The 19,750-nt window shown below is 33.2% G+C and overlaps 5 protein-coding genes across 10 annotated transcripts in view; 3 read left to right on the top strand and 2 right to left on the bottom strand.

Moving 5' to 3' along the window:
- Nucleotides 1-267: 267 nt before the first annotated feature.
- On the top strand, nucleotides 268-2,062 carry LOC108906624 (c-Myc-binding protein homolog). Of its 5 annotated transcripts, none has more exons than XM_018709936.1 (4): nucleotides 268-363; nucleotides 477-668; nucleotides 729-850; nucleotides 959-2,062. In XM_018709936.1, exons 2-4 carry the CDS (start codon nucleotides 645-647, stop codon nucleotides 1,161-1,163), a joined length of 351 nt encoding a protein of 116 aa, XP_018565452.1. In that variant the 5' UTR covers nucleotides 268-363; nucleotides 477-644; the 3' UTR covers nucleotides 1,164-2,062. The 5 variants fall into 5 exon arrangements, with proteins under 5 accessions (XP_018565452.1, XP_018565450.1, XP_018565451.1 ...); XM_018709934.1 differs by having other exon boundaries at nucleotides 282-388; XM_018709935.2 differs by having other exon boundaries at nucleotides 290-424.
- A 4,454-nt stretch (nucleotides 2,063-6,516) lies between these two features.
- On the bottom strand, nucleotides 6,517-8,840 carry LOC108906627 (prefoldin subunit 3-like). Its single transcript, XM_018709941.1, has 3 exons — nucleotides 8,689-8,840; nucleotides 8,187-8,584; nucleotides 6,517-6,665 (listed from the first exon to the last, which is right to left on the bottom strand). Exons 1-3 carry the CDS (start codon nucleotides 8,761-8,763, stop codon nucleotides 6,575-6,577), a joined length of 564 nt encoding a protein of 187 aa, XP_018565457.1. The 5' UTR covers nucleotides 8,764-8,840; the 3' UTR covers nucleotides 6,517-6,574.
- On the bottom strand, nucleotides 8,802-11,159 carry LOC108906628 (LYR motif-containing protein 2). 2 transcript variants are annotated; one of them, XM_018709943.1, is made up of 3 exons: nucleotides 11,061-11,159; nucleotides 10,749-11,006; nucleotides 8,802-8,891 (listed from the first exon to the last, which is right to left on the bottom strand). In XM_018709943.1, the coding sequence occupies exons 1-2, from the start codon at nucleotides 11,097-11,099 to the stop codon at nucleotides 10,788-10,790; spliced, it is 258 nt and encodes an 85-aa protein (XP_018565459.1). In that variant the 5' UTR covers nucleotides 11,100-11,159; the 3' UTR covers nucleotides 8,802-8,891; nucleotides 10,749-10,787. The 2 variants fall into 2 exon arrangements, with proteins under 2 accessions (XP_018565459.1, XP_018565458.1); XM_018709942.1 differs by lacking the exon at nucleotides 8,802-8,891 and having other exon boundaries at nucleotides 10,687-11,006.
- Nucleotides 8,899-10,587, top strand: LOC108906626 (membrane-bound transcription factor site-2 protease). Its single transcript, XM_018709940.1, has 2 exons — nucleotides 8,899-9,022; nucleotides 9,081-10,587. The coding sequence occupies exons 1-2, from the start codon at nucleotides 8,948-8,950 to the stop codon at nucleotides 10,461-10,463; spliced, it is 1,458 nt and encodes a 485-aa protein (XP_018565456.1). The 5' UTR covers nucleotides 8,899-8,947; the 3' UTR covers nucleotides 10,464-10,587.
- A 1,908-nt stretch (nucleotides 11,160-13,067) lies between the features above and the next one.
- Nucleotides 13,068-19,750, top strand: part of LOC108906622 (sine oculis-binding protein homolog) — a 32,853-nt gene continuing 26,170 nt past the window's right edge. Inside the window, exon 1 of the mRNA XM_018709931.1 lies at nucleotides 13,068-13,260. Within this exon, the coding sequence (XP_018565447.1) occupies nucleotides 13,183-13,260 (78 nt within the window). The 5' untranslated portion in view covers nucleotides 13,068-13,182. The remainder of the gene's footprint in view (nucleotides 13,261-19,750) is intronic.

Below are 19,750 nucleotides of genomic sequence, written 5' to 3'. Positions count from 1 at the left end.
GATATTTGACGTTTTTAATTTATATGCAATATTTTTGTTTACGTACTTACTAGTTAGTTAGCTTGATTTCGGGCAAAGTAAAAATATGGTCAAGGAAGTGCTGCTATACACCCACATACTTCTATATATATATTCTCTATTCTATATAGAAGTATGTGTATACACCTCACATTAAATTGCGAGACTCGACTGACAGCTGACCGTTGAGCTTCTGTCAGGCTAGACTACCAACAGCTACTCAACCACATAAGTTGAGTAACCCTGACCAACTGCAGACAGTGAAATCGCAACACATCTGTATTCATTTGATCATAGATAAAATTGGTGCACAGATCTTATAATATAATAAAATTTGGTGTAATGGTACTGTCTATTATATGTTTTGTAGGTACTGTAATGGGCAGCAAAAATACTAATTAATTATGTAGAAAAGGCAAATTTATGCTTTCTTTTAGACTGCATTGAATATTTTTCAGCTAAAACAATATCGTCGTGACTCTCGTACCTACTGTGATAAAAAATTCCATCAAATCGTTATTCTGTCAATTTTTGGGAATAGACGGTCGGAGAGATAAAAATTTATTAGAAAAACAAGTGTCCAACGTAGACAATTATTTTATATTAGTGATATACATATATTAAAGATGTCTTCAAATCCCAATTATAAGGTAAATGTAATCAACGTGTTTGCTAGTTATCTTGACAAATTCGAATTTTTGAATTTCTAGCCGTCCGAAGGAAAACGTGAGGAATTCCGTAAGTATTTAGAAAAAAATGGCATTATGGATGCATTAACGAAGGTTCTAGTTAACCTTTATGAAGAAGTTGATAAACCAGAGAATGCTTTGCAGTATCCTTTTTAGTTATAAATAAATTATGTATTTGCTGTTTTTATTCTTAGATGACATTGTAAACGTACGTTTGCAATTTGCATTAGCTTTTCTTAACAGCAGAATAGATATATAATAGACAAACTGTCAATTCAAGCTGGACACGAGACTCATGACACGTTACAGAACAAATTAAATGAGGCAGAAGCACGTGTTAAAGAACTAGAAGAGCAGCTCGAAGCGGGTGCCAAAGTCCAACCCACCGAGGAACCCGCTGCAGAGGGTGTCGGAGAAGACGGAGCTCCTGACGAGAATCTCGACCCCGACGCATAACTATAGTACTGCCCTGGTTGCCTCTAACCTTTCTTTTTTTGTTGAATGCCATTTAAGTTCCTTTTTTTACCATTTAGATTTTGATTTATATTTTAATATAATAAATGTGCGTTTGTTTGTTTATAGAATACCGTTTAGTTGGGGTTTATCAAAGTTTACGCGGAGTCGGTACATTTACCATTCTTTTTACATTTGCTAATATAGCTTTGCTCTGTGCATTAACAGTCTTGCCTTTAAAAAATAACGTCTGAATACTCGAAAGTTTGCACTTTGAAATGAAATTGTTGGACGAATCGAAATATTTTAATATACCGTTAGTGGTAGACAGGCTACGATTACGATCGTAATAATTAGCGAAAAGAACTACTATTTTTGTAGGCACTATTTATAAAAAGCCATTATGATTTATCTGTAAGAGCAAATAGAGATATAGATTGTGCAATACATATATAATCTAGCGTAAACTGAAAGTCTTTTTACTTGAAATTTTTTTTATATTCGGAAATAAAAGTTCTGTCGACATTCCTTCTACGATTTTGTGGTTATTTACACATTCAAGTTTCACTTCCTGCATTGGACCATTAGTTTTGTACTTTATTAACTTGTAAATTAATTTACTGCAATAACCAGGGCTGGATAATCCATTTTTTTATACGTTAAATCCGGATATCTGCACTATTTATGATTAGAAGCATCTATGCGAGTTTTTACAATATTTAAATTTTCTGAAATAATAGGATGTGCCTTAACCAATTTAATATTGTTCTCTGGTGAAATTTGGTTCTGGTTATAAATTAAATTACTCGCGATTTGTATACTTCCTTTTTTTTTTTTGTTGAAGCTGTAAAGGGCAGTATTATTTTGTAAACGATACATGTAATAAAAACTTGAAAACATTCCACCATTTTTTTTTAGTTTTTTATATTTATAAAACCTGAACTAACAAAGCAATCTGAATGCTATAAAGGAATCTAAATAAGAATGAAATTAGAGGTCGTTCCAATTGGATAATTAGAAATGAAGAAAACCCGGAAAATTTAGTGTTCTTTTTTTAAATTCATTACTTCGCCATTTTTTTAAGTTGTAGAGCTGACCCTGAGCACAAAAGTAATGAATTATATGTACAGGGTGATTTACTATATTTTGACCCTCCCTTTAACTTTTTTGTTTTAAGAGATAAAAAAATGTGAAATATAAAAGTTGTACGATTTTTTATAAAATTTTTGAAAATAATGGCAGAAAAACAAATGAAGTCCAAACAAAATGGCCGCGGATGTTAACTTTGTTATTTGGATAGAACGTTCCCTGTCAAGTATAGTCGTATAGGGTGTGTTGAGTCCGTATCTAACAATAAGCGATATACTATTAAAAAATGAAAAGAAGGTTTTTTATTATAAATTATGTATAAAATAATACATCTTGTAATTGTTAGACCTCTTTCAGACATTTCTGCCTTTTTTCCTGTTACGTAAGGATTTACAGATTTAGTTAGAATATATTTTGATATATCGGACACTGATACGATCCAAAATGTGTATAGGTAATTAAACAAAATCTCACTAATTAGGCCATGAGAGGCCTAATTACTCATGGACAATGTTATATGGTAGGCCATGACAGTGACAACATTGTTATTGTTTGTCAGTTTATATATTATATTATTAATTTATATTATTTAATTAAAATAGGTTACACAGAAGTAGAAAATTATTACAATTAAAATAGAATATGGAGAAGAACTTTACTCTATTTTAAATCCTATAATATTTCAATTTTCCACTTCTGTGTAACCCATTTTAATTGAATGCAAGCTATCAAATAATAACAATGTTGTCATGACATTACCTGTCATTGTCACGGCCTAGCATATAACATTGTCCATAAGTAATTAGGCCTCTCACGAAGTGAGATTTAGTTAAAATACCTACACGCATTTTGGACCATATCAATGTCCGATCTGTCAAAATATAACTAAATCTGTAAATCCTTACGTAATTGGAAAAAAGGCAGAAATGCCCGAAAGAGGTCTAACAATTACAAGATGTATTATTTTCTTAATAAAAAACCTTCTTTTCGTTTTTTAATATTATCTCGTTTATTGTTAGAGATGGACCCAACAAACCCTATATGACTATGCTCGACAGGGAACATTCTATCCAAATATGTAAAAATATACAGGGTGTTCCATTTAACTTAACAAAGTTAACATCCGCGGCCATTTTGTTTGGACTTCATTTGTTTTTCTACCATCATTTTCTAAAAATTTATAAAAAATTGTACAACTTTTATATTTCACATTTTTTTTATAACTTAAAACAAAAAAGTTAAATGGGGGTCAAAATATAGTGAATCACCCTGTACTTTTAAGTGTGCACAAAGCAGGCGCTGCTGGACCATTAGTTTTGGTACAATTGCAATTTGAATTTTTGGTGCACTAGGTATTCATAATAAATTGATTTTATGGCGGAATAAATGTTGTGAAGGTACCTTTTTAAGAAATATCGAACTCAAATGTGACAACGACCTTAACAATGTTGACCTTAAGTTCATTTAATTTTCAAAGTCATTTGAAGGTCGGTGGTATTTTTTGAATGGAAAACTTTGGTTTTGACACTGGATTAAAAAAAAATGAAAATTTTAACGTCAGAATTGATATTTTAAATGTTATTCTAACCATTTCTATATGTTATTCTAACCATAAATTTCCAATGTTGGAAATTTGTTTGCTGTTCATTTAATTTTTTTGGCAGATTTAACGTTGTGTGTTTAACACATTTAAAGAAACAGCTTCCAAGTGCTTGTGGAATATGAAACCCTAAATGGCCTTTTTAAAGTCTTAACAATAACAAAAAATAACATTTCTGATGTAAAATCTTCCACTCTTTTTTATTCCAGTTTATAAATAGTTGTTCCCTTAAAAAAAAACACCGGAACCTTCAAATGGTCTCGAAAATTGACCTTAAGGTCAAATTTGAGTTTGATCCACCTTTTAAAGGTGCCTTCAGTATGTTAAATCCGCCCAAAAAATTAATTAAACGGCTAGCAAGCAATTTTCCAACATTTGACCTTCTCAAGGTCAGGGCAACGATAATTAAAATATCAATTCTGACGGTAACCTTTTCACTTTTTTTAAATCCGGTGTCAAAAACAAAGTTTTCCATAAAAAAAACACTTGACATTCGTCGCCCGTCGGTCGTCGTCGCATTTGAGTTTGATATTTTCTATAAAGATACTTTCACAACGTTTATTCCGTCAGAAAACTAAAATAAACAGCTACCAGGTAGTTCTCGAATTGACCTTCTCGAGGTCACGAAAACAAACTTGAAAATATCATTTCAGATGTAAAATTTCCTGCTCTTATCGAATTCGGTGTAAAAAATAGGGGTTCATATTTAAAATAAAAATGGCCTACAAATGACCTTGAAAATTAATCTCAAGGTCAAAGTTAATTGCACGGATAGGTGACCCCATAATCCTGAATAAATTTTGTCGGAACCATTTTTCCGTATCTCGCTTAGGTACAGAGAAAGGATGCATAGAATAAAATGGTCAACCTGTATTTGGAAAAAATATTTTTTTCATAATCGACCAATATTTCTTTTCTAAAACTTCATAATGTTGCAACCTAAAAAAATCTAAATTTTCCGAGAAACCAGAAAACACCTGTTTGTATCTACATATAAATCGATTATGAAAAAAAAAAAATTTGTTTGCAATAAGCGTTATTTTAATTTTTTTATTTCACAAATTTCATACCACATTTTTTTGTCACGTAAGTTCTCTATGTGGGGCTAGAAATCATCCCCTAAAAAATAATATGGGTACCATGCTTCATTAAAAAAATATTATTACTTTAATTTTCACGAGCCGTCGCTGTTGCTCATATAATGCTTCAATAATGAATATTCTTTACTTGAAATTAGATATTCAGGCCTGTTGATAAATATTTTTTAAAAGTAACCTTTAAGACAGCATTATATTAGTTTGGGTAAAGTTGCAGATAAAAAAATTACGGCCTTTTTAATACTACATACAGTGTGTCCTGTTCTTCAGGTTAACACCTCTGAAAATGTGAAAAGGCTGTGGACTTTCCGCAAGCCAATTTTTTTTACAGATAGTATTATGAAGGGAGGTTATATTTTATTAATAATTTTATTGATGCAACAAAAGACTGGCCCACTACGATTTTTTAAGTGGGTCGTTTTTCCAGAAAGTGGTATTAGGCATTTTTTTTATCAAAAAGATAATATTACCAGCCTATTCAACACCCATCAAAATACCCATATACCAAATTTGAACAACAAGTGTCTATTGAGTATTGTTTTATATGGTGCCAAGCTTTGAAAAATCAGACAGCTAAGAATTATAATACGCAGGTCAAAGATTGTCATGAAAGTGAAAACAAGTACCAATCGGACAAAGAAAAAATACAGGCACTATAAATTTAATACTTTTAATTATATTAATTAATTAATTATAAAAATAATAACACAAAAAATGGCACCACATAAAAAAACCTCAATAGACATTTGTCGTTCAAATTTGGTATATGGGTATTTTAATGGGTGTTGAATAGCCTGGTAATATTATCTTTTTAATAAAATAATGTCTACTACTTTCTGGAAAAACAACCCTTTAAAAAATCGTACTAGGTCAGGCTTTTGTGACATCAATAAAATGATTAGTAGAATATAACCTTTCAGGGTACTATTTGTAAAAAAAATTGGCTTGCGGAAAATTCACAGCCTTCTCACATTTCCAGAGGTGTTAACCTGAAAAACGGGACACACTGTATATGTCACATTTGTAGCGCCCTCTAGGTGTTTAAAAAAAAAACTGAAGGTGAATTATGACTTCCCACTCCACATGACACATGCCTACTAGTTTTCAAGAGGCAATTTTCATAATTTGTCAAGTAATATCAAAAAATACATAAATTATATTTTTCTAACGTTTTTTTAGCTTTTTAGTTGTCGCCATTTTATTAACGTGTAATAGCCAAAATATTAATATCGTTCACTGTTGCGCTTAACAATTCTTTACGAATCACCTTGTATATTAAAATTTGTTATCTGTTTAAATGTTAATAAAAAGAGTCTTCTTCAAATTGATTTATGTTGTGTGGAATATAAAACAGCAGTTCTGCAGAGAAATTTAATTTTTTATTAACAATATTAAATTCGGCAAATAAATTATAATACAAGCTGAAACACTTTTTTGAATGAAAAGAAAAATTAATTACATAAATATAAATGCTACACCACTCTGCCGTCGCTTAAATGCATTCTCCATTGAAAAAAATCAAATTTACTGATATCAATAAAAATATCACGCCTGATAATATTAGTGGTTTAAATATATGAATCGGATGGTGTGATGAATCGATAGTCGAACGTCTAATTCGGACTCCCTCATTTCGCTGCGGCCTTGGCAGCCTGACGTCTCTTGACATCCCAGTTGAAAACCCTTGCCATGTTCACTTCTGTCGTGGTAAACTGATCCCTGCAAAACAATTTCTACTATCAGAACCCTTTCTTTAATTCTCTAAAATCCCGGTCCGATACGTCCAATAGCTAATTAACAATTAACATTATAAAAAAAGTTATCTTGGGAACAAAGAAGAGTAGGTGATTTATCTGTTTTTTTTTTAATTACCGTAAAAATAAGCTCTATTTAATGCAAAAAAGAGTGAATTCCCGAGCAGCTTTTGCCCGACTGTTTTGCAAGTCCTACTTAATTTCAATGTTTTGAAATTTTTCCTATTTGATACATTTCTTTGGATCAATTACAACCTATTATCTACGATATTAACTTGTAAAATTAAAGTTTAGTAATTAGACAATTGCAAAAGAACAAACGATATTAATTATCACATAGCTGGAGCCACAATTTCACGGTCAATCGAATCAGCTTTTGCCACACATGTTGGTGTTTGCATTGACTGTCTTTTTCAAAAATTTCATCAACATCCATCGTTTTTTGCAATAATAATGTGCAATTTTCGAGAACTGATTTTTTCGCGTTCAACCTTTATTTTACAGTTGACAAATAGGTGAAATATGACTTTAGGCGCTTTAAATTGCAGGTAATTTATTTGCCTACAGCATAAAATAACTAATATTCTGATAGGTTGTCTAGATTTTCGTGGGTAGTCAAAAAAGTGAAAAAACACATAAATTTGCCACCCATTTGCAATTTTCCTCCAATTTGACTGGAATAAAGTTGATAACAGTTTGAATTAAAAATGTCAAAATCAAATAAAAATTTATACTAGTTTTTAGCGAAATTGATTATAAGGTTGGCATTACTTTCATTGTAGAATAAATTTTAGTAACAAAACACTACACATTTTTTTATGCAAACACATCATTGTTTATGAAATCATTTCCTTGACAATCACTGTTCATTTATTGTTATGGTGAACATCACATTTTTCATGCTTATTTCGCACAAATATCGTGTTAAAAAATATTTAAAACTAACATTGATGATGATGACCACATGTTCAGGACTCTGAATCTATTACCGAATTATTCCTGGGATAAGTACGAAATCGCTTATAAATATTTAATGAATTATTACCTCAAAAAAAATATTACCTCGTGATCTGAAAATGTCTAATTGCATTTTTTCCAATTTATCTACAAGTTTGAGGCATCTGCGTTTTGATCAAATTACTCCATGCTGCGAGCAACACTTAGTATAAGAAAACACTGATATCAAAATATTTTTTTCCCCAAAACATCAAAAGTTTTATTAAAACAACTTGAAACATTTATTACTTAAGCACCAGATCATATAAACTAATACTAAATTACACCAGCAATGTCCAGTAAACAAAAATTAAAAATGCTGTCTAAATATTATTAATATAAAATCACATACCAGATATATTGAAATATCTTATATTCTTGTTGTTCTAACATCACCTTTGACAAAGACTAACACTCAAAGATAAAAAGAACTTACTATTTCCAGATTTTTTAGAAAATAATAAAATATATTTTATATTAGTGAACCTACCTCAGAAAATCTAAATCGTGTTCAACATAGCTCAGATTTCGAGAGGCTGCCGAAATGTTCTGCGTCAAGAGTTTCTTGGCATCTTCTAAACTATATTCCAACATAACATTTGCACCTAACCATAAACAAACTGTGTCTGTCGGAGGAACCTTGGCCTTCGCGAAAACTTGTTCACTTAACAAAAACTGGGTCTCGAATTCCTCTTTCTGTTCCTCTAACTTTTCAATCATGGTGAGAGATCTCTTCAATTCTGGAACTTGGGTCTGCAAACGTCTCTTTTTTGACAATAGGTTATATTCCATAAATTTGTACTTGGCATGCTGGCTATCTAATTTTTTTAATACATCGTCTACGTTCCCATTATTTTCCGGTCTCTTCATGTAAGAATCGACATCTTCCTGAAAAATTGAAAATCATAAGGTCCCGTTGAGGTTACGGTTTGCCGATTATTTTTAGACGGCACGTGAGAACTTAAATCGTTTCATTCTAGATAAATACGTACGACAAATTCAGCTTCCGGTATGCCGGCGTAAGACTTTTTTTCTCCCAATTCAGTATTATTACTTTCAACTTCCATTATTCTAAAAAAATTGACAAACTTTTCACAAACACCCACGAAATTAGAGAGAACTGTTGGTAGCACTGTTCAGTGGAAGAATTGTTGTATTGGCGGCACTGTCAGTTACTGTCTCTCAAAAATGTAACCTAAATGATTAAATAAATTTAAAAACATTTTTATAGTGAAATGGTTTTAATGTAAAATGGATATTACCACAGGGTTTATAGTAATTGGAGTTATACATGGCGTGCTGTATTTTTTTGATAATTTTTTTAAGGTACAGTCTTGTTTACTATATTCATGTTTTTGCCTTGTTAAGATTTATTCAATTTCAGACCTGTGCCCATTATCCATATCTAAAATTCTTAGAAGGTACTGGATTTCAAATAAGTTTTCTGTCTATAAAATGGAAGACAAAGGCCTTCAATCGTGTTATAATAAGATGGGGCAATAGTAGGCCCCGTTTCCTACATTTGTGGTTCACACTGGGTTTATACGCCAGTCTCCTATTACTTCCGGTGTCAGTATTACTCTTACTGTATTCTTTCATTCAAAATGTTTTTGTCAGTGCAGAAGGAGGAGTTATTATTGAGCCCGTTGTACCTGGCGTAAATTTACCAGTGTCGGAATTGGGTTACTATAGTTTAACATTAGTTTTGTGTAGTATCGTTCACGAACTTGGGCATGCTTTAGCTGCAGTTTTAGAGAACGTTAATTTGATAGATACCGGTGCTAACATCTTTTACATATTGCCTGTGGCATATGTTAGTCTTTCAACTGAAAAATTTTCTTCTCTAAACAGGAAAAATGTTTTAAAAATACTATGTGCCGGCATATGGCACAACCTCGTCTTAACTTTGTTTGCATTTTTGTTATTCCAGGCCTTGCCATTTATATTTTCATCTTTCTATCATGTAAATAAAGGTATTACTATTGCAAATATAGCGAAACATTCGCCTCTTTTGGGATCAAAGGGATTAAGTGTTGGTGATACTGTTTACAGAGTGAATGATTGTGATATAAACGATGAGAATAAGTGGTACAGCTGTTTACAAAGCCTAGAAGGTCCGAAACCCGCGTTTTGTATTGAATCGGATGTAGTGCATAGTTTAGATGAAAGCATCCCCTTAAAGCACCTAGAGAACGGTAATTTAGACTGTTGCGATAAAGAAAAATCTAAGAATATATGTTTTGAATATTTAGATTCCGCTGACGGTGTATTGGAGCTACCTAGTCATGCCTGTCTACCTGGCAGGTCTGTTGTCGAGAAATCCACGAATTTTTGTTCGGCAGACCCTCACGCTTGTCCAAACGGCTTTTATTGTTTTCGGCCGATCTTGGCAAATGGTACAAATTTGTTCAAAATTATTTGTGAGGATAAGAATGTAATATACTTAGGTCTTGCTAGCGATATATATCGGACGGTCGAGGTATCTTCCTATATTCCAAATATATTTTTTAATTCGACAGTCTTGCCGGATGTTGTTACAAAATTCGTCAAGTACACTGCCGTGATTTCGTTAGGTTTAGCTATAGTCAATGTAATACCTTTTATATATATGGATGGCCAGCATATAGCTGACGTTTTGGGACTGATTTTGTTAAGAAAAAGGTGTGGCAAAAGCGGAGCTAGAATAATAACTGTAATCATCACTTGGTTTTTTACTTTCATACTAGTAATCCAGTGCTTATTGACAATTTTAAAAGTTTTGTTGTGAATTTATAAAATTAGTTAAGTAAAATACTTAGGAAAAGTTAATTTAACCTGGCTATATGTTAAGAATTATGAATATCTTGAGTATATAGCTATCAAATATTCCATTATGGTTTACAAAGTTAGCCTTTAATATATTGCAAAATAATGTGAGAGATGAGCTTTACTATGCTTTTTCGAACAATTTTTATATTTCGCAACAACACGTACTTATAAGGCTATCAAAATACATGTAAATAAATATTTTTGTACTAGTCACACATTTGTACACATTTTTTATTTTACATACCATTTATATCCCTACACTAATTTATTAACACACAATAAATTATTTTGCTAAATTAAGACTGGTTTCTAATTCTCTCAAACACCTTTCTCCGTATCGTATATACATCTTTATAGTAATTTCATCTGTATAATGGGCATTTACTCTAAAGTCTCTCCGGGCCCATTCTATTAACTCTTTACGGTGATTTCCATCCGGAATTTTCCTAATGGATCTCAGTATATTTCTGTACAGATTCTTAACCTCCTGTTTTAATATAAACTGAAAGATGTTACAATCACAAATTGATAGATTTAGAGATAACTTAACACCTACCTGTTTTAAACTAAGTACAGGTTTCGAGATTTGAGACATTTGAAATGCTCTACAAAAATTTAGAATTCCATTTCCAAAAAAGTTTGGTTATATTTTTAATTCCCATTTTCCGCTATGCTATGTTATTAAGAATATAGATTACATTACTGTGGATATTAGCGATTCCAGCATTCTCGGCGCCACCTGGTGGCGAATACTAGAATTATCATGAAGCGAGTACTTGTTTTGGATTAGGTTATGAAAATGGTGTGTTTTTTAGTCTTAGAATTAAATCTGCCTTATCCTTCCAAAATATCAATACAACAGTATGGATCAGCTGGTGTACTGTACAAGTAGGGGTATATTATGTTTTATGAACAACGCAATTTACAACTGCTCCAAATAAAAGAATAATGACTATCCGAAGTTGAAGACAAAAATATTTTTTAATAGTTCCTTTTGAATGAATTTTAAAAAATATGGTCAAAATAGTAAACAGTATGTAATTTTGACCTTTCAGGTTCTTTGAACATGTCGTGTGGAACCCTCAGTATACCCTTGGATTTTATTTCGCTCTAAATAAGCAAGGACCGCTTTTAGGTATCGATAAGTAACGAAAACTTTGATTTCTGGTCGTGTACCACTCACATTGGTCGAAGATTTGAAAATTTAAAATAGATGTAAGTCATATCTGTACATCAACATTTATTTCATTTCTTATAGAGGAGTCAATATCGTAAAAATATTTTTTGAGAAATCCTTATAGTTGCCGAGAAAAAAATTATTGTTGTAGTATTTACAATCCTTACATCGCTGGGATACTGTAGTCTCCAGCGTCAATCGCGTTGTGCGCTTTACACAAGCGCTCTCTATCCACGTGGCTCCAGGCGATTCTGAATACTGAAATCCGATTTTAGTATTAACGTTTTTGCGATAGTGTTTACATCAGTTTTTCGAACGTCAAAAATGGTTTAAGTGTATAGCAACTCGGAGTTGATGTATACTGTTTTAATTTGTGGTGAAGCAAGACAACATTTGTGTTAATTGTGTTATGGTGAAGGATTTGTGTTATGATGAAGCAAAACAACATTAGTATTAGTCGTAAGACGGGCCCAAATCTTTGGGAAAGAAATTCTTTCAATTCAAACATTTCTTTTTGGATAAGTTCTGAATCACCCTGTATATGCGATTAACTCCTCTTCGGGGCAGTTTTCGACCGGTTTGGGGGGAGGTTAATGGTGCGGGTGGCATGACAGTATGTTCATGCATGGGCTTTGCCTTCCTTGTAAATGGGTGACATCGCTATCCATATTGAATATTTACTCATCTATACACGTGTCTAAAATGCCGCAAAAAGGAGTAAAGGTGGCCTTTTAAAATTAACTCTCTGTCACAATCGAATTGAAAACCATAATTTTAAGTGTGAAAGCGTCAGATTTTTGGTAAAACATATAGGGTGTTCTATTTATGCACGATAAAATAAGGAACATGCACTATTTATAAGCGAGGTCTGAGACAACACACGTTTATTGGACATCCACAAATTATTGTTCACTTCACTGGATGCACGTTTTACATCCGCTTATGCTGTTCAAGGCCGTTTGGACGTGCAATGGACATGTCGATAATTACAATAACACTAATATACTATAAAGAAAGATCTATTATTAGAACAAAGTGGACATTTTTAACATTTTGTCCGCCATTTCTTTAATTATTCGATATGGCATTCACAAATCCAATTAATTTCTGTTTTTTTGTTTGCTTTTTAGGTAATTTATTAATGTTCCTTATTGCTAATCCTTCGGAATGCTTCCATTTGGAAGAAAAAACGGCGGTGACGTACAGGAATTCGATGAATGTCCCACCCTGTAACTCGCGAACCTGCCTGAGCGCTCTCCCGAAATAGACGCGCGGTGACCAACGCCTGCGGCGCGCAGACGTACTACCGGAGAGTTTGCGCGTTAAATATTTGAAACACTGGCGCGAATACCCCCTTCAAGTACCAAAATAATCATCATTGTTGAACTTAGCTGGTGCGGCCGCCCTGGTACCTACACACGCGTGTATCTCCAGTACTTGTGCGCAGTTTTTCGCGAGGCCGTCCAACTTCGAAAACCGGACAGGCCGCGATTCCCTTTACATGGAAAAGAGTGCCACTAGTGAGGTCTCCATCACGAAGGTCCCCGTCAAGAAGGAGAATCTCAATGACGACATTAAGGTGAGTTATAAATAAAAAATACACATGTAGCATATAGCACCAATTTAGTTCTAGCCCCGAGATCACGCACGCTGTAGCGTAAATATTTTAACGCAAGTTAGTCAAATTCGTAAAAAAAAATCCGCACGTGAAACAGCACAATTTTGAAAACGCTATACCGAAATAAACCGCGAGCGTGGATTAAATAACATTAAATCAAGCGCGTATTTATTTTTTAAGCGTTAAATCATTCGCCTTTTTTCGAATTTCGCCGGTGAAAGACTAAGGCCAAAACAGGTCGCCGAATTACATCCGTATCTGTTAATCTTCGGGCGTTATTTATAAATGCTCTTAATAGGTATGAGACACGGGCCTAAGTTTGGTATGAAACGCTATCCTGTAAGGTGATACGGGAGATCAAATAACAGATGGCGTGCAAGCGATATCCGTCAGCAGACATCGTAAATACGTGATACTTTATACCCTTCATCTTGCTATTTTCAGAGTACAATCCCGCTTAAATGTTTTCATCTGGGAAAGGTTTTGTCGTTTGTGCATAAGAACTGCGAGCGAAGTACAGGGTGGGCGAGCTTTAGAATGGACAATATACTGGCGTCGTTAACGACACAAGTTTGATTATGACGGAGAGACTTCGTTGCCTAGATATAAGTTTTAATTTAAATAATGCAATAATATTTACTGTAGAATTCAAAAAGCAAATCATTATGTCCCAGTGATTGTATACTCCTGTCGAATTAGAGTTTGAACGTGAAAAAATTATTATTAGTGGACATTTTACTGCACTTTATGACGGGGAAAGGTATGTAGAATGATAATATCAAAAAAATTATCCGAAAGAAGTGACGATAAGTTGGCAAATTGCAAATAAGTGACAAATTTACGTGTTTTTTCACTTTTTTTACTGTCCACAAAAATCTAGACGACCTATTAGAAAATTAGTCATTTTATGTTGTAAATAAAATAAATTTATAGAAAAGTCGGTCAATTCAAAGACCAACATGTGTGCCAAAGGCCAATTCTATTGACCGTGAAATTGTTGCTCGAGGTATTTATTAATTAATTTTGTTCGTTTTTTGCAACTAATAGTTTAATTACTAAATGTTAATTTTAGAAGTTATTATCATAGATGTAGGTTCTAATTGATCCAAAGAAACGTATCCAAAAAGAAAAATTTCAAAAAGTTGATATTAAATAGCGCTTTACAATTAACATAGTAGGACGTACAAAACACCGTTGTCTCAGTCAGGCAAAAGCCGCTCGGGAATTCGCTCTTTTTGCATTAAATAGAGCTTATCTTTACGGTAATTAAAAAAAAGAGAAATCGACTAAGCCTCTTTGTTCCCAAGATAGGTTTTTTTTATATATAACGTTAATTGTTAATTAACTATTGGACGTATCGGACCGGGATTTTAGAAACAATTAAAGAAAGGGTTAAACTTTTATTTTCAGAAAGTTTTACATTGATAGTTCATATAATAAGCGCGCTAGCAGCAGTAAAAGTTAACGGTAATGAACGGAGAAGGAGCGCCGGGCCCGCCCATGCGCGTGAACGCCGCTCTCGTCGCGCTCGAGATTTTTGACTTAAACGTTTTAAAACCGATTCGGTAAGTAAATTTGCGTAATAATGTTTTTTCCCGAGATCGATTTTCTGGTTTACCTTTCCCTTAAAGTTTTATTTAAAAAACGCTTAAAATATTGTTTTTTAGTTATAAGAAACCGATATTTTGTTTCTTGTTGTTGTTTACTCATCAAAAATTAAGAGTTTGTTTTTTTTGTTGTTTTAAGTTCATATTTTGTTAATTTGTGCTTGAGATTTACTAATTTGAGATCTGAAGGCACTCCGACCCTGAATATATCCATAAATTTTGTTAAAATACGTCAGTTTCAAATTTGTTGAGATTTACTTCAGAAAATGTATCTGTTTTTATTTCGAGTTTGACTCAATTTTTCTATTTCTACAAACTTTTTGCTTCAGAAAAATCGGAGAAAAGGTTTTTCCCAATGTTTCCTATTTTTTTCTCAAATTACTAATTTATTAAATCTCTAGTTGAAACCTTTCAAACCCCTCCTAATTCTGACGCCGCTGGTTACTTTTTCTTCTGATTTTGCCTGAAGGTAAACAAATTGTCTATATTTTCAAGGGTTTTTGAGTAACTTTTCCAATTCTACAAAGATCATCGTTATAAGCAAAATTGTTATTTTTTTTTGCCTAGAAAAATCGACCCTTATAATTTGTCGTTCGTAACGTCGCGCTTGGTAAATTAGAGTCTAGCCTCTTGGGAATAATGAAAAATAAGTAAAATACTATTTTGATAATTATGTTCCTATAATTTTTTCGTATTTATTGTTTCAGTTACTATTTTATTTTGTTGATTATGTAAATGTTACATATGAAGGGATATAAACTGTGGATACTAAGTTAATGTTTCTGATTCATTTATTTACCCACGGGCATAATGAGATATTGGACGGTATTATAAACCAATTGGATTAAGTTTCATAACAAATACAGGTTAAAATATACAACTGGACATAAGAAACGAGCTACCTAGACACACCGTTTTGTAAATACCGTTTTGTTTTGTTTCATTCTCTGTCATTATTGAAGATAAAAAGATAAACTTTCAAAATTATTCAGTGCTGTCTGTTTAGAATTGTTTTCTTTACTACTCTTTTACCTGACATGTATATCTAGTTAGCCTAATTTCTTTATTAGATTCTCTGTTTAAAAATAAATATCTTTTTTCAAGAAAAAGTTATGACATAATGCTTATTATCCCGTTCAATGTTGTTACAGTTATTACGTACATATTTTTTCAATTCTAAGAAATTAATACAAATTTAAGTCTCCATAATTTAAGTACAAAATTTTAAATCAAATGACTTAATGTTTTAGCCTATATTTTACTTTAAGGCTGACATTTTTAGATAAGAAATCGCACTTTTAATAAGACAATGATAGAACAAATATAGACGGCGAGCCAGAGGCAAAAAAATTGTTTCAATTTACTGAGCCTATTTTTTGATAGTTGATTACAGTAGTTATGTACACAAACATGCTGTGGTTAGTCAAGCGAAACTAACAACAGGTGTCTCAGGTAAACTATCAAAGTTGTCGTACCTACCGAGGTAATAAAATGAATTTACTAAAGCTGAAAATCGTTGTACAAATTCTATACAGGGTGACCAAATGAAAACGAAACAGGGCCATTTTCAGGAACTGCGTCAAGATTGTAAAATAACGCTTAGACTCGTCAATTTTAGATTAAAGGGGGGACATTCTTTGCTGGTATTTTTGACTCCGCCACTTTCACCCCCCAAGCAAGGGTAAGCATCACCCCAAAATATTTAAATGGCATTGGGGGTTGAGTAATATTTCTTTTGAAAGCTCTTACAATTCTCTTTACAACAGACTTTAAATTTTATAATTCCGCCCAATACTTATTAAGAATTTTGATTTTAAAGTTGAAACTTATGTACAAACAATTAGTAACGGTAAAAATGTCAGTCATTCGAGTTAAGTACGCCAATGGTATAAATTTAGTATTTCTTGCGTTACATTGGTTTTTGGCGATTTGTTATCACTTTCGTAAAAAAAACACAATTGTAAAAAACAGAAATGAATGCTATACACACACAATGAACGTAAAATTAGTGGATTCCAAATTATTTTCTAGTATTATTTGGAAGCGTTGGTTGGTAGTTTATTTAATTGTGTTTTTGAAAATTAAACACTATGGTTTATTCCATTGCGGAAAGGGTAGATATCATTTCGCTTTACTTTATGAACAATAAATGTGCGAATAGAACAGCTCAGCTATTTAATGAACAACATCAAGATCGACATGTCAGGAGGAAGTATGTTCTAGAGTTAGTAAAAAAATTTCAAGAGACAGGGAACGTAGCCAATAAAAAACGAGAAATTGAAAAACCTATAGTTAATGAAGCTAGTGAAGTTGCAGTTTTGGGACAAGTTCATCTTGATCCTACATTAAGTACGAGGCAGCTGGCATCTGTGTCTGGGATCAATCGAACTAGCATACAAACCATTTTGAAGAAGAATAAATTCCATCCATACAAAATACATTTAGTCCAGGAACTTCATGAGGATGATTATGACCGCCGTTTGCAATTTTGCGAAATAATGAGTGAGCGAGCAGGGAACGATCCACAGTTCCTTTTTAACATCTGTTTTTCTGATGAATGCAGTTTTTTCTTGAACGGGACGGTAAATCGTCACAATTGCCGCTATTGGTCCGATTCAAACCCAAGAGTTTTTCACGAGGTGCATACACAGCAACCGGAAAAATTAAATGTATGGGCTGGAATTTTCGGTGACCGGCTGGTGGGTCCTTTTTTTCTACCTGGTAATTTGACTGGCCAAATGTATTTGCAATTACTGGAAGACGCTATTGACCCTGCCTTGACTGATATTATTGAAAATGTTCCAGAGTATGATGAAGATCATTTGATTTTTCAACAGGACGGTGCTCCTCCGCATTATGCGTTAATTGTCCGTCAGTATTTGGTCCAACGTTTTCTACGGAATTGGGAGAAGAGGCAGCATTGAGTGGCCTCCACGATCACCGGATTTATCGCCCCTTGATTTCTTTTTGTGGGGATACCTAAAAAGTAAAATCTATAAAACACAGTCAGCGTCGCTGGAAGATTTGCGTCAAAGAATCGTCGACGAATGCCGTCGAATCATTCCGAAAGTGATTCGGAATGTGCGCGAACGTTTCGAACAAAATCTTTATTCTTGTATGGAAGCGGGCGGTCATCAGTTTGAACATTTAATCAACTAAGTAGTAAGTAAGCAACTAATCATAATTTAAACTTTAAAATGTAAATTTTTTTCAACGTATTGGGCGGAATTATAAAATTTAAAGTCTGTAGTAAAGAGAATTGTAAGAGCTTTCAAATCAAAAGCAATATTACTCAACCCCCAATGCCATTTAAATATTTTGGGGTGATACTTACCCTTACTTGGGGGTGAAAGTGGCGGAGTCAAAAATACCAGCAAATAATGTCCCCCGTTAATCTAAATTCGACGGGTCTGAGCGTTTTTCTACAATCTTGACGCAGTTCCTCAAAATGGCTCTGTTTCATTTTTATTTGGCCACCCTGTATTGCATATAAATAAAAGTTATGCGAGTCAGTCAGCTGAATGTGGAGACAGAGCTGGTCAATCAGCCCCAAAGTATGTATGTATAAAAAAATAAAAGATGTGCAATTATTCTACTAATTCGATTGGATTAGAAACCCTGTCATCTTCCTACCCTCTACATTCTCCTCCAGCACGCTTCCCACGCCAAAAGCTCGTCTGTGCTTGGTGTAACTTATACCGTTATGGATGCGTATCCGTTCTTCCGCGTTTCCGATTATTCAAAAATATTTTAATCAACTTAATAGCGTGGCATTAATACTCATATCGATTGTATAGGGTTACACGTTTTGGCGAATCTACTCGTATACATGTACGGGTGTAAAGGCGTATCCCCGTTTTCGGTGTCGGGTTTTTAATGAAATACGCGTAACGAGCACGGAAAAGACCGCCCGCCCGGCTTTGATTTGAATGAAAAAATTGCTCGAAGGCATCGCGGATGGGTTTGATGATCGCGTCGAATGATGCAACACGGATGTGGAAAAAAAAATAGTCTCGTTTTACCCTAGGATTTACCTACGAGTTGAATGTAATGGAAAATAGTGTTGTTAGTCATTGCCATTAATTGCGAAGTGCACAATTTTTTGCATGTGGTTAGTTTTTTGCGAGTAGATGAGGAAAAAAAATGTTCTGCCCACGAGCGGACCGGGAAAATTCGGGAAATGGCCGGAAAACTGCTAAAAAACTTATTTCGTGAATAACTTGAAAAAAGTATTAGTGATTTCACAAACATACAAAGGACCAAAGTTGTAAAGCATATAATTTTCTATAAAAAAGGTGCGGATGATATTTTAGAGAAAATTGAATTATGTCCCATAATTTTAATTTTTTATTCATAAAATTTGGGATGAAGGTGAAATAACATAAAGTTACAGGAGATTCGTAGAAAATGTAGGATTTGTTACAGCTGGAATGCTTTTTTTTAATGTAATTCACAAAAATACACTTGTTATCTAAACATATACAGGGTGTAGAGGTAAAAAATCCAGGGGCGTATTCTGTGGCCAAAAATAAGGATTTTCTGTTACATAAATGTGGGGTTTTTCGATAGCCATTGTCCAGCTACATCGTATCAAAAATTTAAGAAAAATCAGTTTTTAATTTTTAAACCGCTGGAGATAATTTAATCAAATTCGGTGTGCATATTTAGTATGACAGTAGATATGAAATAAAAAATTACCAGTTTTAGAAACTTACCAGTGGCGGAGGTGTGTACATCATCGATCATTATATTTGCCAAAAAAATATATATTGTCCTATATAGTATTACAAAAAAAATAGGTCATCATATGCGTCATTGTATTATCTTCACATTTTGTTTCTTTA

Source organism: Anoplophora glabripennis, unplaced genomic scaffold, assembly GCF_000390285.2.
Source record: "Anoplophora glabripennis isolate ALB-LARVAE unplaced genomic scaffold, Agla_2.0 scaffold247, whole genome shotgun sequence".
Taxonomy (NCBI): Eukaryota; Metazoa; Arthropoda; class Insecta; order Coleoptera; family Cerambycidae; genus Anoplophora; species Anoplophora glabripennis.
Note: the sequence above shows the minus strand (reverse complement) of the source record. Positions and strands in the feature narration are given on the sequence as shown.

What these genes read in the sequence shown, in the direction of transcription:
- LOC108906627 (XM_018709941.1), bottom strand. Translation starts at nt 8,763, where the DNA reads ATGGAAGTTGAAAGTAATAATACTGAATTGGGAGAAAAAAAGTCTTAC. An exon ending in TACCGGAAGCTGAATTTGTC is followed by an intron (nt 8,585 to 8,688) that starts GTACGTATTTAT and finishes TCAATTTTTCAG; the next exon opens with GAAGATGTCGATTCTTACAT. An exon ending in CACGATTTAGATTTTCTGAG is followed by an intron (nt 6,666 to 8,186) that starts GTAGGTTCACTA and finishes ATTGTTTTGCAG; the next exon opens with GGATCAGTTTACCACGACAG.
- LOC108906626 (XM_018709940.1), top strand. Translation starts at nt 8,948, where the DNA reads ATGGATATTACCACAGGGTTTATAGTAATTGGAGTTATACATGGCGTG. An exon ending in TTTTTGATAATTTTTTTAAG is followed by an intron (nt 9,023 to 9,080) that starts GTACAGTCTTGT and finishes ATTCAATTTCAG; the next exon opens with ACCTGTGCCCATTATCCATA.
- LOC108906624 (XM_018709936.1), top strand. Translation starts at nt 645, where the DNA reads ATGTCTTCAAATCCCAATTATAAG. An exon ending in CTTCAAATCCCAATTATAAG is followed by an intron (nt 669 to 728) that starts GTAAATGTAATC and finishes TTGAATTTCTAG; the next exon opens with CCGTCCGAAGGAAAACGTGA. An exon ending in AAACCAGAGAATGCTTTGCA is followed by an intron (nt 851 to 958) that starts GTATCCTTTTTA and finishes ACAGCAGAATAG; the next exon opens with ATATATAATAGACAAACTGT.
- LOC108906628 (XM_018709943.1), bottom strand. Translation starts at nt 11,099, where the DNA reads ATGTCTCAAATCTCGAAACCTGTACTTAGTTTAAAACAG. An exon ending in CTGTACTTAGTTTAAAACAG is followed by an intron (nt 11,007 to 11,060) that starts GTAGGTGTTAAG and finishes AACATCTTTCAG; the next exon opens with TTTATATTAAAACAGGAGGT.